This window comes from Lepisma saccharinum, chromosome 23 (assembly GCF_977018435.1).
Source record: "Lepisma saccharinum chromosome 23, izLepSacc3.1, whole genome shotgun sequence".
In the NCBI taxonomy this organism is placed as follows: domain Eukaryota; kingdom Metazoa; phylum Arthropoda; class Insecta; order Zygentoma; family Lepismatidae; genus Lepisma; species Lepisma saccharinum.
In genome coordinates this window covers 65,269,102-65,283,603 of record NC_139251.1, presented here as the reverse complement: position 1 = coordinate 65,283,603, position 14,502 = coordinate 65,269,102, and the positions used below count along the sequence as shown (strand labels likewise).

Here is a 14,502-nt window from a genome sequence, read left to right as displayed (position 1 = left end):
GATTTTACTTAACCCATCTGCTAAAATTTGATCACAAATTTATATAATATAATATTATAATAATTTAAAACTTTATCACTTTAATTAATATGTGTTATTAATTAATTAGAAATGTCTACTTTATTAGCTAAAAAGCACTAATTGTTAATCCAATTTATTCCAGAATCAAATGCAGCAGCAACTGCCATTGCTAAGTACCTTGCTTCAAAGAATAAAGCAGGTAAGTGTGTATCCCCAATTTTATAATGTAATTGAATGAGTTAGGGTGGTAGAACTCTAATTTATCTAAAAAATAACAGTTCAATCTTCTGTTGTATCAAATACGCCTCATACAAACATTTCAGGAGTTTGTGCAGACTAATCATTTGCATACGTTATATTATTAAATATAAATTAATATTATTGTGCATAGACTAATAGGAAAAACACAAAAGCTGCTGACCAGAGCAGTCTTAATATGTAACAAACTATGCACATAACGTTTCCACCCTATATATGGGCCTTCTTCAGACTGAGAACAATTTAAAAGTAAAAATATATATTTTATTTAGTTTTGCTCTCAGCATTTTCTTTTTTAAGGCAGCTGCATCCGCTATAGCCCATGCTCTTGGTGCAAGCAAAGCAGGTAAACCTACTATGAATATATCTACTGTTGAAGATAATGTAACTATTTTAAATATTCCTCATGGCAAGGGAAACGTTACGTGTACAGTGTGTTGTTATGTAATAAAGACTCGTAGATTACAAGGAATTCCTTTCTGGGTGTGCAAAATTAAGAATAAGCCAGCCTGAATAGTATACAACTAGCAGTAAAGCTTCAATGGACATAATTCACTTCTTATGCTACACAAAATTGTCAATCAATGACTAAGTCACACACAATACAAGAAATAAACATTTCTTGATTTTAACTTTTCTTCCTTTCCTTCACACACCAAAGTAGAGATAGCTAAAATTAATTGCAAATTTAGATTATTTTACAATAAATGTTCACGAATATTTTCTCTTCCAATTAAAATAGAACTTTCTTCATATTCAAATATATTATTGTTAGAATACATTATTTAGAACTACCTTTTTCTCTTTTAGAGTCTCAGGCAGCTGCATCCGCTATAGCCCATGCTCTTGGTGCAAGCAAAGCAGGTAAACCTACAATGAATATCTCTACTGTTTTAGACACTGTAATTATTTTAAATATTCCTCATGTCAAGGAAAAATGCCCATATGTATTTTCAAAGTAAGGAATTCAAATGTTACAAGAGTCTTTTTACATACATACATTTTATCAATATAAATTAATAATGGACCAATATGAAATTCTGATATTAGATAGTAAGATTTTCATGACAACTGGTTCGTTCATTTTCTTAATTCATGTATTAATGGAGTGATTGCTATGTTTCTTTACTCAGCATTTTTAAATTTACTTCACAAAACGAAATTACACAATGCTGCTAATTAACTGCATTGTGTAATTTCGTTTTGTGAAGTAAATTTAAAAATGCTGAGTAAAGAAACATTGCAATCACTCCTCAGTCGGTAACGCGTCTGACTACCATGCTCAAGGTCCCGGGTTCGAACCCCGGCCGGTTCAAATCCGGAAACTTTTCTAACGTTGGAAGCGGCCCCGGCGCCAACCCAGCGTCGAATAACATGGGTACCTGGGGGAAACCCTGGGGGGTAAAGGCGGTCAGGGGCGTGGTGCTGATCACATCACCCCCACTCACGACCGGATCAAGAAAGTGTGGGGCGTTGCCCCCACACCCCCTATACGCCTTCATGGCGTGGTGCTAAGCACAGGGGAACACTTTACCTTTTTTTTTTGCTAATTAACTAATGCACCAATACAAATTACTGATGTTAAAAATAAAAATTGAATATATGCAAAATTCAATGTTTACTTTTTCTGAATTAGGTTTTAAGTCCACTTTATGTACAGATAGGCTAATCGGGGCTGAAATTCAACGTTTGTGAAAAGAAAACAGGTAATGAAAAATAATAATTGCAGTCATTTCAGTATTGATGACACAATATTACAACATGACAATATATGAAACATATTATCGTCGTCACAATCGATGTTCTTTTTAAATGTGGGAATCTGAAGGAAAGTTCAAGATTTTGAGAATTAAAATTGTCACTCTCATCTTCAGTCTCTGAAAAATATTTTCCAAGATACCTCCATCATTTGATATTATGTGCTATAAGTGTTAACCTATTTGCATTCCTAGTCTCTGCTTGTTGTCAAGGTTAAGCCCGGCGTACATTAGCTTTCTACTCGACCAAACCTTCATGGGTGAGTAGCTTCTTACACATATTCTGCTTAGTTCCAGTGGATCATTGAGTAGAAATAGGGATTTGAGAGGTCACATTTTTCGAAACATTCAAACTCTTCCTCCATTGATTGATTGATTGTTTTTAAGTCCACTTTATGTACAAAAAGGCTAATCGGGACTGGACCCACAGTTTAAAGTGGGATGCGAGCTACTATGTGTCTCCACCTGGAATCGAACCCAGGATTAATTTATTACAAGGCGACAACGCTACCACTGCATCATCAGGGATACCCTCTTCCTCCATTGAAACTGTATTTGTGCAGGCTCATGAGGCTACTGTGGAGCCACTATTTTCTTTCCTGTGTGTTTTTCATGTGAGTGTGATTTTACAGCGTGTATAATAAGGGGATATGGACATTACATGCGTTACAGTAAAATCCTTATTTTCAATACACATCAAATCAAAAAAGTCCATTTGAAACAGTTGTTTGCACCTTTGAATTTACACCAACTTTTATAAAATGAGCAAGTTTAAACCTGTCGAAAAAACATTGTATACTGCCCATGGTGTAGAGGGGAAAGGAAATAATTTCTAAGTGGACCCTTACATTAGATTATTTAATAGCCATTATCATAAAATTCATTTTAATTTCAATTTTTCTAGTCTTTCCTACCATTCACCTATCTGTGAATGTTGCAGGAGGAACATTCTTCTAATGATTTTGATTATATTATTTATTGTATAATAATACAAACAGCCAAGTCAGTGGTGCATCGTAACCATACATTCCCAATTATCTCGCAAATGGTTCGTTGAGCCTATTTTGCTTCTGCTATAGTGTACTTTTCACTGTTTCGGTTTGTGCTATCTATCACATCTGGTACACCCCGTATATCTATTATATTAATTGTTCATTTGTAAGAAACAAATACATCTCCACTATATAACATAAAAGTTGACATTGGATGCAAAGAAATATTTTACTCCAGCGTTTCAACAATTTATGTACACAATTATTTATATTTTTTTAGAAAAGAAATGTTGAGGATACTTGAGGAACTACATTAAAAGCAGAAGCAGGGTCCAGTCCAAAAAGCCAGATAATGGCATTCCTAGAACTCAGTACACTGACCATGTCTCGTCTAATGACAAAGGGCTGTAGTGTGGTGGAGTTTAGTTTATAATTTTGATTTTTTTTAACTCTCTTCTGAACCAGGTTTCCCAATATCTGACATTTTGTATTCGTATTCGTCTTACAGAAGCCAACGCAGCAGCACGTGCCATAGCCCGTGCTATAGCATCAGCCGACGCTAGAGGTATGCTTACTTCAGATTTCTCTAAGACAGGCAAATTGTATGTGATTCCTTCTAGGACAATTTGCAATAATCATGTAAAGGAAAGAATTAGTTAAAAAGTTTTGCATTACACGAACATGTGTCTTATAATAGTTTAACTTGCTGGGTATTAATTAGTCCATTGTTCTAATTGAAGGGGAGGGGAACCAGGAAATTCCACATCTGGATTTCTCCCTCAGGTTCTATCTACATTGCTAAATTCATTCCAAACAGGGAGGAAACAATTTCCTACTGGGAGAGGATCTTGTTATTTTTTTTTATTGCTCGTCAATAATCTTCAGTATTGGAAATTAATTTGAAGGTGCATAAATAGTGTTTACTACTGACAAGTCAAATCTTTGAAATATAAGTTAAATTTCTACAAAATGATAGTTTTAAATAATAATGATCTGTGCAATAAATGCCCTTCAATACATATTATTAGAGCAATATGCCAATGGTATATAAGAGATAGGTCATAACACTTAAACCAACACAGAAAGAGAAGTATCTAAAGATTTTTCCCTTTGCAGTTTGATCTATTTGGCATTAAATAGGACTGATGCATCAAAGAATCAGTTTCGACTTTACTGTCTTAGCACCTGGAGTCAAGGCATATGAAACCGTGAAATTGCGGTTTGCAGTGATTACGGGAAGACAGAAAATATTTCTATGAAAAATCTATATTTTTACAGTTTGGAAAAGAAACTGCAGGTGATATCAGCAGGGGGACAAGCTAAAGTTGTCGTTCTTTTCTGTATGATGTCATAGCAATATATCTATATTTCAGTCAATATGAACAGGATAAGCTTTTAATCTTTAAATTTGTTTTGGCCACTTCATTGAAAGTGTCAACTGTCTAAAGAATTTTAACTCTCTTGATTTATTTTAATAAGGAATTTTAGAATTATTAAGTGTTTTTATATAAACAATGGTAAACCCATTTAACCCTACCCCATTCTCATTTCAGCATCCAAAGCAGTAGCAAACGCTGTGGCTAATGCTCTTGCTTCATTCCATAAAGCACGTGAGTGAATATTAATACTATTCTCAAGGAATCTGTTATTTTGTGAGAGAAATTATGTTGTCATCCAATTAAATACCGTATTTGCCGGCTTATAAGACACTTTTTTTTCTGATACTCAGGAAGAAGGAAAAGGCCTGGCATTTAAGAAGTTTGTGAATGCGTCAAAGCTTCATGGGATGCTGCAAAAACTAAGACACTGGTTAAATCAGTTAAGAATTGTGACGTCAGTGGTAATGGATGGTACAGGCAACAATTTATTCTGTGAGGACTCAGATTATGATTTCGAAGCTTCATTTAGCTCTGGAGATGGGTTTTGATTAAGACGATCAAAATGTATTCTTTCCTTGTTAGATTACTTAAGTTCTTTGTTGAAAGTAGGCCTGTATTTTAAATATTATAAATTAATTATAATATTCAACGATAAAGCTTTTTCCTCAAAAATGTATACAAAAAAGTCTTATATGTACGTCCGGACATCTTATTTCGCCAAATACGGTAATTGTACTATAACCTTTCATTTAGTGTTACTCTATACTCCTCTCACAATTACAATTACAACTTATGCTCCAAAATTTATTGGCAAACAAATCAGAATTATTTTTTCATTTCATACTCCTCTCTTCACAAATTGTGCTCACTATATTTGGGTTATACTGTATTTGATTCTTCAGGAGTAATGTTAAGTATATTTTGTAGTATTTCATTTAACCTACAATGAGAAAATCAAACGTAAGTTAGGTTACTAATATATTATTCTGCAAATACTCTGAAATTAAAATTGCTCTCATGATTTTCTCTTTATCTTCTAGAATCATATTCAGCAGCTCAGGCTATAGCTAATTCCCTCGCATCAGGAGATAACACAGGTAAGTGGGATTGACTATTTAGAACTTGTTGGATAATATAATTAATTATTTCTTGAATTGATCACTTGAAATAGAAACTATGTATACTTTATGTAGTAAGAAATATTGTAATATATTATTTTTTTATCTTCCAGCCAAGGCAGCAGCAACAGCGATAGCTAAGGCACTTGCTTCAACCAACAAAGCAGGTAAATGCGAATTTCCACTACTTAGACAGGATTTTAATTGCTAACTTGAGGAAAGTTCTTTACTTCCTGATGTTTATGCTTATAAAAGAAAATAATTATTAAAGTTAACAACTAAACCAATAAAAAATCATTAATGAGTTAATTCAGCTTTACTACATAGAACATCACCATTACTTTAATGTTTTTTCTCTAACCAAAAATAAATTGATATGCGTCCTGTATTTTTACAAATTGAACAATTTTGATATTCTCAGGTCAGAATTCAAGTGATTCATTAATGTGATTCATCGTTTTTTAATATTATGTTCTTTGAAAAACTTACTAACCTATTTAGCATAATTTTCTCTATTACATTAGAAAGGACCGATAAAAGAGGTATGTAGGACTCCAATGCAGCTCCCAATAACAAAAACAATAATCTTGCAATGTACCAGAAGTGCAGTTCATTTTCCTCATATGTGTTTGCTAACCATGATAATGATTATATTATCAACTTGCAATTTTAAAATCAGTGCTGTATGTACTGATTTCATGCCTGGACAAGGATTTCTGTCCATGGCCGGCACCGTGCTAAAACATTAAGATTTGCTAGAATTTAACAGGGGTTCTTTCGCTGTTTTCTCTTAATCTGTTTCAGAATCTACTGCAGCAGCAAAAGCTATAGGTAGTAGCCTTGCTTCAAACAATAAACCAGGTGAGTTAGCATTCAAGTCGATCTTTGTTCCAAACTATTATACAGGGAGTACGTAAATTATTCACCCCATAACAGATCAAAATATCTTTACTGTAAAAAAGCTTCTCGGAAACAACAGACATGGAATTAACATTCATTGACTCAAATAATTTTAGTGAACATACTTCACATTATTAATAAACCTCTACATGGGCACCCTACCCTAAGTAGCTTTCACAATATCAAATCTATTGATGAATTTTCATGGCGATTGATGCCACAGCCTCCTTGATCCTGAACTTCAACTCCGTAACTTTCTTGCTGTCGACGATGTCATTCCCGTAACCACACATAAACACTGAACATTCACAGGAGATTTTGATTCCCACAACCACAACACACATTGCTTTTTCCTGCACAGTCATTTTCACTATTTTACTGTTTTGCCGCAATGAACAATGGTACCGAGTGTTGCCAAGTGCATGGAAAGGGTGATTCCTCCATGTAGGAAGTGAGGAACTTCCTACAGTTCATTTGTACTTATCTCCATTTCTCTAATTTTTAGGAGTTTAATGCGTCTTATATGCGCAATGTACGTACAATTGCCTAGGTTAGCTACTGTCGAGAGTTGACTGCTCTCGCTCGCTCCAGCAGCAGCCCAAAGACGATGGTTACAGGCTTGCTGCCGCTCGCTGAGGAACATCAGCGGTCATCCTACAGACAGGTGGGTGAGGAGTTGAGGGTGCAGTGAAGGGGTGGGGAGGTTGCAAAGATCGGCGAGGGCCGAGGAACCAGCAAGACTTTCCTCAATTAGCAATGCCAACCACAGCACAATGGTACTAAACAAAGCGCAGTTTGATCTTTGCTGGTGCTTAGCACTCTGCTTTTGGCATAATGATAAAATCTAGCATAAGTTGCAAACGCCAGTCCCTGGGAGAGGGAAATCAAATTCAAAGGAATATGTTTTCAGAAAATAAAATAAAATTATGTCCAAATGTAATTTCTACTTCACCAGAGGACATGTTTCAAAAGAGGACTATCCGAACTAGCGGTAAGCTTTTTTACAACATTGCCACGATCTTTCTTTCATCCTGCCTGATTTAGTAAGCCAGGATATTTTATGGTACGGGATAGATAGAAAGTTGGGGGTAAATAATTTTCTCAAACCTTTCTAAGTTCTATGTTGAACCCATTTCGTTTGTTGCCACATTGTGACCAATGTTAATAATAAGTGACGGAAGTTCAAAACTCTAGAAAAGTAGATGCAGAATTACAGTTATCCGAAAAAATAAGTAAGTAATAATAAATCCTAGCACAATTTAGAAGCATTTAGCGTAATATAATTTCAGAGTTTGTGCAGCACTTTTTATTATTTGTCAATACCCACGACGACAGGGAGGGGGAAGAAAATCGAAATTCTTGTAAAATCTAAAATATCATCAATGTTATTTTCGTCGGTTGTTATAGGTTCACATTTAAATATTTCATAGTTAAAAGTGAGGAGCAAGGGGCCCTTGAGCATGGGCCTGCAGCTAATATTCTAAATGCAAAGGATAGGACAAGCAATGCGTGTGAATTGAAAGCATTTTTCAAATCTTCCTTGGTTTACCATAACTTTCCTCCTACACTACGAAAAAGCCACGAGTCGCCACTGGTACAGTGTCTCTCAAAAGTTTTAGGACAACGACATTCTAAACTAGGCAACCCAATTTACACAAGGCGTTGGTGGGTTGCGTGTAGAGTTAGGCTCAATTTCAGGGTTGCCACATGCACAATAGGTATTTATAAAATACGCGAAAAAATAAAAACAAGTATTATTGTATAAAATTATTAAAAATATCACTATTATATCGCAATTGACAAAATTCATTCTGAAAGAAAAAAATAGGTTTTCTGGTATTTCATCGCTGATGAGTCTACAGAAAGGAAAAGAGGTGAGAGAAAACGAGAGGTGACAAACGAGAGGAGAAAGAGAAAGCGGAAAGAGAAGAGGAAAAGTAGAGGAGAGAAGAAAGAGAGGATAGATGAGGAGAGGAGATGTTGTGTGGAGAATGGAAGAAGATTCTAAGAGAGATGAGGAAGATGGAGCAAAGAAGAGAAAAGAGGAGGAAAACGAGATGAGAGAAGAGGAGACGAGAAGAGGGGAGTGGAGAGTAGAGTAATGGAGAGAAAAGGAGAAGAACGAAAAGAAGAGGAGAAGAGTGCACTGGAGTCGTAAATCTAAGACAGGAAAGGAGATACGAGGAGTGGAGATGAGTGGGATGGAGATAAGATGCAAGAAAAGTGGAGAAGACGATATGAGATAAAAGCAGAGCAGCAGGAGGGGAGAGAAGAAGGAGAAGAGAAGAACAGAAGGGACTGAAGAGAAGAGATAGTTTCAGAAAATATCGTCTCAGCGTCAAGAATTGATGCATTGGTTAAATTATCGACATGAAGCATTGAATAACATTTTGAAATATATTGGAGAATGTATTAGATCGGTTCGAAATGCCTTTTGGCTTCGTTCAGAGAAAGATAAAATCTTCCATGTAAGATCTTTGATTTTACCTGCGTTTATACCACTAAAAACATGAATGTAATTTTAATATTTATAAGAATTATCCAATTTTTGTCCACTTCTCGGTTCGTTGAAATGAAGATTTTGTAATTTAATATTTCCCCTCCCCCATCGTTAATTCCAAACTGAATCATTCTGTTTCACACGGACAATGAACACAATGGGATAGGTCTAAAACTTACGAAAATTTTCTGCCACTGGAAGGGTTTGAACCTACGACCATCAGATTGACAAGCCTGAACGGTAAACACTACCCCACAAGCCTTCGCTCCTGAATGTAAGTAGAAGGAGCTGACCAATGCGAAATGTAGATGCAACTCTCCTCCTACATGTAATGTGCGGGCAATACTTGTTTTTAACAAAGAAAACGAAGGTAGTACGACTCGGCGAAAACATTTAATGGAGAATTGCACATGATGAAAACTTTTCATTCGATATTTGCGGAGGTATCCTTGCATTGAACTCGAGTGGGAAAAGGGGTAAAATTAGTACGTCCTGAATTGCCACAAATATAAATAGTTATTTCATTAATATTTGTCAATGACTTTGAAGCAGTATACAATTATCGCTAGAGTATCATAATTCACGATCTTATACATGAAAATATCCCTTTGAACGTATGTCAATTCATTTATTTGTTTATCTTTTTCTATAAATTCCATATGCAGAACAATGTAGTCACTATACACTGCTATTACAAATAATGTTACCATGCTCTTGTTTATAATAAAAGGAGAATAAAAAAAAGAACACCTTCTAAGGAGGATCGAACCTGGGATCACTAGCAGCCCAATCGAGAACTCTAACCACTTTTTTTTTTCTTTTTTAATATTCTTTATTTTATGCAGTAGGGACTACTTACATGATCCTATGATAACATTACACAAATATCAGATCTATATTACATAATTAGGTGTATTTACAAGAAAAGGGCCTGCAAAAAATTTGCATAGAGTATTTTGCGTTTGGCTTGGTCCATCTGGTAATAATGCTCACTGTAGTGATATTGCAGCGAAATTTGCATTGACACTGAATTATGTCCTAAAATATAATAAATATATTGAGCTACTAAAAACTGGACCGCTCTTACTTTAGTAAGAGGGAAGAACACAAAATCTGGTAACAGTAAATGATCTACAGTAAATGTATCGGGCGATGTTCTACATATAGTACCAAGGCATTTACACAAATACTTCCATTGATCTACCGTTGCGGGACATGTTACGAGGCGATGTCGTAAAGTGTCTTCAGCTTGATGACAATTGGAACATACAGCACTGTCAGTCATTTGATATCGCCACTTTCGAGCACCGGTCGCAATGGCGTCGTGAACTACTAGGTACCACAAAGATCGAACATGGTTAGAAAGATGAGAGGCAGATATATTTCTCCATACGTTTGACCACACTACATTAGTTCGGAGAAGCACAATTCGTGGCTGGTGGTGTAACCTGCAAGTCAATTGGTTATAGAAAAATTTCACTGTCATACCATCGACATCCATGTGAGGTGAACCGATTAGGAGATAGCAAAACTCGACAAGAGTTGTCCTCAAATAGTTGTAGTGGGAAGGGATCATCCCTGGATAATGTGCATGCCATATGAAGCGCGTTATCATCTTTCGTACTTGCGTCGCGTCTTTCGCAGTAACAGGCAAAACTTGCGCAGCATACCACAACTTCGATAATGCAAACATGTTCACATACTGTATTCTAGAGCGTAAGGATAATTGTCTATAACGATTCATGTTCAACACTGCCTGGATTTTTGGGAGAATAGTTGTAAAGGTTCTGGAGACAGTCTCTGTGATGGTCGTAGTGAAGTTTATTCCCAAAATTGTCACTTTATCAACAATAGGTATAGATACAGATTCAGTCCACAGAGTGGGGTTACACCCTAGGGGTAGGATTTTAGATTTCTTCTGGTTCAAACTAAGTCCCGTCTGCTTTCGTAACGTTTCAAGTACGGCCTCCATACGAGTCAAGTCTAGCCGATCTTTCACGATTACGGTCACATCATCTGCGTACGCACATATTTTGTGGTCTCTCCCAAGAAGCCTGAGTCCCTGAAGTTTTGCATGCATCAGTCGTAAAAATGGAGCCAGAGCTGCGCAGAATGCAAATAAGGAAAATGGACATCCTTGACGAACAGAGCGCTGAATAGAAAAGTCTTGCAACAGAAAACCATCGATAGCTAACTGAACTCGAGCTTCTCTGTATAAGCTCTGTATAGATTCAGGGTGGCTACAAACAAGCAGAAATGAAATTCCCTGATTTTTCCAGGTTTTCCAGGACAAAATTTACATTTTTCCCTGACAATTACAAACTAAACTAAATCGATGTTTTTGCAAATGGAAATAATAAACTCATACCGATCCACGTATGGTTTTGCTAAGTACCAATATTATCTTCTATTAAATTGACTTAAATTCTCTATGATTTGAATTCAAACTGCAAAATAGTGAATTTGGAAAATTATTACAAAACACAAGCTAAGGAAGGATTATGGAATTTTGTCATACGCAGTAAGTTTAAAATAAAATACTTGATTATTTTTAAAGTTACGACTAAATGAGATAAGAGTGAAGAGTGATTGATTAAGAAATACAACTTGTAATTTATCAGTCTCTCCTTATACATTCTCTGTATTATATGTTGATATTTCCACTGAGGTTTGGGCTCTTTGCATCACTTCAGGTAAGAGATCTTAGACCACTCCCTGTACAGCCCTGGCCTTGAATGTATCGACTTTCATCTCTTTGTTTAACTGAAGAGGTTTCAAGCAGGGCAAGGATTTGACAGCTACATTGCGGTAGAGATAATTTCAGTCTTTGCTGTCAGACACATATACCATGGGCATACAAAATTTAGTGCCATGCTACGACACATGCCAGAACAACGGTGGTGATTATGCCAAAAATTAAGTCAGGACTCACTGTTACTAATGCAATAAATTACAACTGATGTTTTTGTTTTATTTATGCCTAATCGGTAGGGACCTTGATATTTTGTTATTTTTTTTTTCAAATTGGTGTATTTTCTTATTTTCTCTTTTTTACTATACGGTGTTCTTTTTCCCAAAATTCACATTTTCATTTTAGCGCATTTTCTGGCAAATATCTGAAATTATACATTCATGGTGTTTTTAAACTACTGTTTCAAATTGTAAGGCACATTGCTTATTCCTCTTCGCGAGAGTTTGATATCTTGAAAGTTATTTTGGGAAAGTTATTTTCCATATCCCTTTATTAATTTTAAAGTAAGGATTTTAGATAATGGAATTTTGGTGCGGAGTTAGGGCCCCACACTTTCTTGATCACGGCTGAAGGTGGGGGTGATGTGATCAGCACCACACTCCTGGCTACCTTTATCCCTCAAAATTTCCTCAAGGTACCAGCTTTATATGATGCAGGGTGGGCACCGGAGCAGATTGAATAGGTGGAAAACATCCAGGTTCTCCCCCGCAGGGGATCGACCCCGGGTCCCTCGCATAGTAGTCAGATGCCCTAACGACTGAGCTCCATTATTACTCGCTCGACAAATGCCGATAGTGCGCACTTAGCTTGGTAATTCAAAACATATCTCGTGCGACAAATACGAAGATGTGGCTCCCATGTGACGGTAGATACGCACTCGATCTCCTGTTCGAACCCTGCCACTTTGCTCTGTGATGCAAATGGTTTTGATAGAAGTTGAAAAAATCGTGGAAAATAAATGATTTAATGTGGCTGTCGGAATTATTCCTCGTACGTATAACTCTATAGTTGACTCTTGAGTAAAATGTTGGAAAACTTGCATGTTCTATGTACACAAACATGGCCTAAAAAAGACAAGAATGTTGGATTTCATGGAATTTTTCGTTGTTTTAGGACATTTCAGCAGTCAAGCTTGAGCTTAATTCTGTTCCATTTAATTTTCGGTGAAGGGTCTCCGACATTTTTTTATTATTTTATTTTATGTAACCTTTTTTTTCATGTAATAAACAAAAACCTTTTAAATTTTGGTGAATGGCAGAAGGTTCAATTTAAACTTTTAATGATTACAATTTCAATTTTGGAAATTGTCTCGCAAGAGGGGTGTCGTAGCATACCCGTTCGATTAAGAAATATTGACCCTGGCAGACCTTGTCAGCTCCTGCTCAGAAATGTGGTGGGTAAGCCTTTCACAGGAAATGGTAAGAACACTGGCCTTTGGCAAGAGGTGACGAGAGGCCAAGCGAGGGTTTAAATAGGTGCGCATGAGAGCGACACGAGGTCTTTTAATCTGGAATCATCGGAGAAGCAGGAGCTACTGGTCTTATTTCTGAACCGAACAGGGTAAGCTAGTCTACACCCATTCTGCCATTCGCATTGCTCACTTCAGTCTAAAACGAATCATGAGTCTATTTTAATGATAAGTTAGATATTTGTACCTGCCCGTTCAGGGCTGTCTCTACCATCAACAAGTATTAATCGGGAGGGGCAAGTTACATCCCTATTTAAGATCCCCGCGTTCAGGTTGGAACGCTACGATTTAATGTGGCTGTCGGAATTATTCCTCGTACGTATAACTCTATAGTTGACTCTTGAGTAAAATGTTGGAAAACTTGCATGTTCTATGTACACAAACATGGCCTAGAAAAGACAAGGATGTTGGATTTCATGGAATTTTTCGTTGTTTTAGGACATTTCTTTAAAAAAATTGCTAGAAACGCCAACAATTCGCATTTTTTGCCAAATTCGCATTATTTCAATATTTCGAACGGGCGAAAAATGTGTCCAGATATCACTGCACATTCCTAAACATAATTTCGCAGCAATTACCATTTTTCAAGGTTTTGACGTATGTGAAAATTCAATGTACCTACTAATTGGAAATTACTTTCTGGCCACCCCTCGTATAAATCAGTAGATGGAAAGTGAAAATTTAGCAGGGCTGGCAGAGAAAAGTCAATTCTTGAAGGAAGTGATTTGCTGTTATGATTGAATGATTCGAGTAAATATGATAATAAAATATTTGCGTATTTATTATTAGTATTTTATTTCATAATTTTGGACATTAACTTCACTCAGCGAGAGATTTAAGACCATCTATCACGAGATTAAACAGACAGGACAGAGAGTGGCGTTAATTTTATTGCAATACTAGTGTTGCAGTAAATTTGAGGTTGGGAGCATGCACTTGCCAATTTTTATAATGGTCACCAATGCAGATTTATGTTTCACTTTTTCGTGATAGTATTCAATATATATCCCGTTTGGTTGGATTCTTCTTGATATCTAAGAATATTGCAATTTCATTGTAAACGTATGTTAACTTGTGCGAAACCAGTAATACGTCAGGATGATAAAAGAAAGCCTTCGTAAGCACTGCTACATTTAATAAGGTGAAGTGAGCCAGAAGAGTAATAAAATTCCAGCAGCATATTTGCAGTCTAAAGCTCTTCTTGTTTATGCATGCGATTTTTGTTGGATGTTGCAGTCCATGCAATGTCTGTCGCATGTTGTAGTGAGATACTTTGTCGGGTGGCGATATTCGACAAAAATCGTATGTATCAATGGAACATATTTGTTTCCATGTTCCTTTAGTTTGCCCAACAAAA

General features: G+C 36.1%; 1 protein-coding gene across 3 annotated transcripts in view; it reads left to right on the top strand.

Moving 5' to 3' along the window:
* The window catches only part of LOC146005298 (uncharacterized), a 76,444-nt gene that overhangs the window by 28,580 nt on the left and 33,362 nt on the right, over positions 1-14,502 (top strand). For all 3 annotated transcript variants that reach the window (XM_083144427.1, XM_083144428.1, XM_083144426.1), the window contains 7 exons: positions 164-220; positions 1,090-1,143; positions 3,537-3,593; positions 4,582-4,638; positions 5,448-5,504; positions 5,639-5,692; positions 6,330-6,386. In XM_083144427.1, the coding sequence (XP_083000553.1) occupies positions 164-220; positions 1,090-1,143; positions 3,537-3,593; positions 4,582-4,638; positions 5,448-5,504; positions 5,639-5,692; positions 6,330-6,386 (393 nt within the window). The remainder of the gene's footprint in view (positions 1-163; positions 221-1,089; positions 1,144-3,536; positions 3,594-4,581; positions 4,639-5,447; positions 5,505-5,638; positions 5,693-6,329; positions 6,387-14,502) is intronic.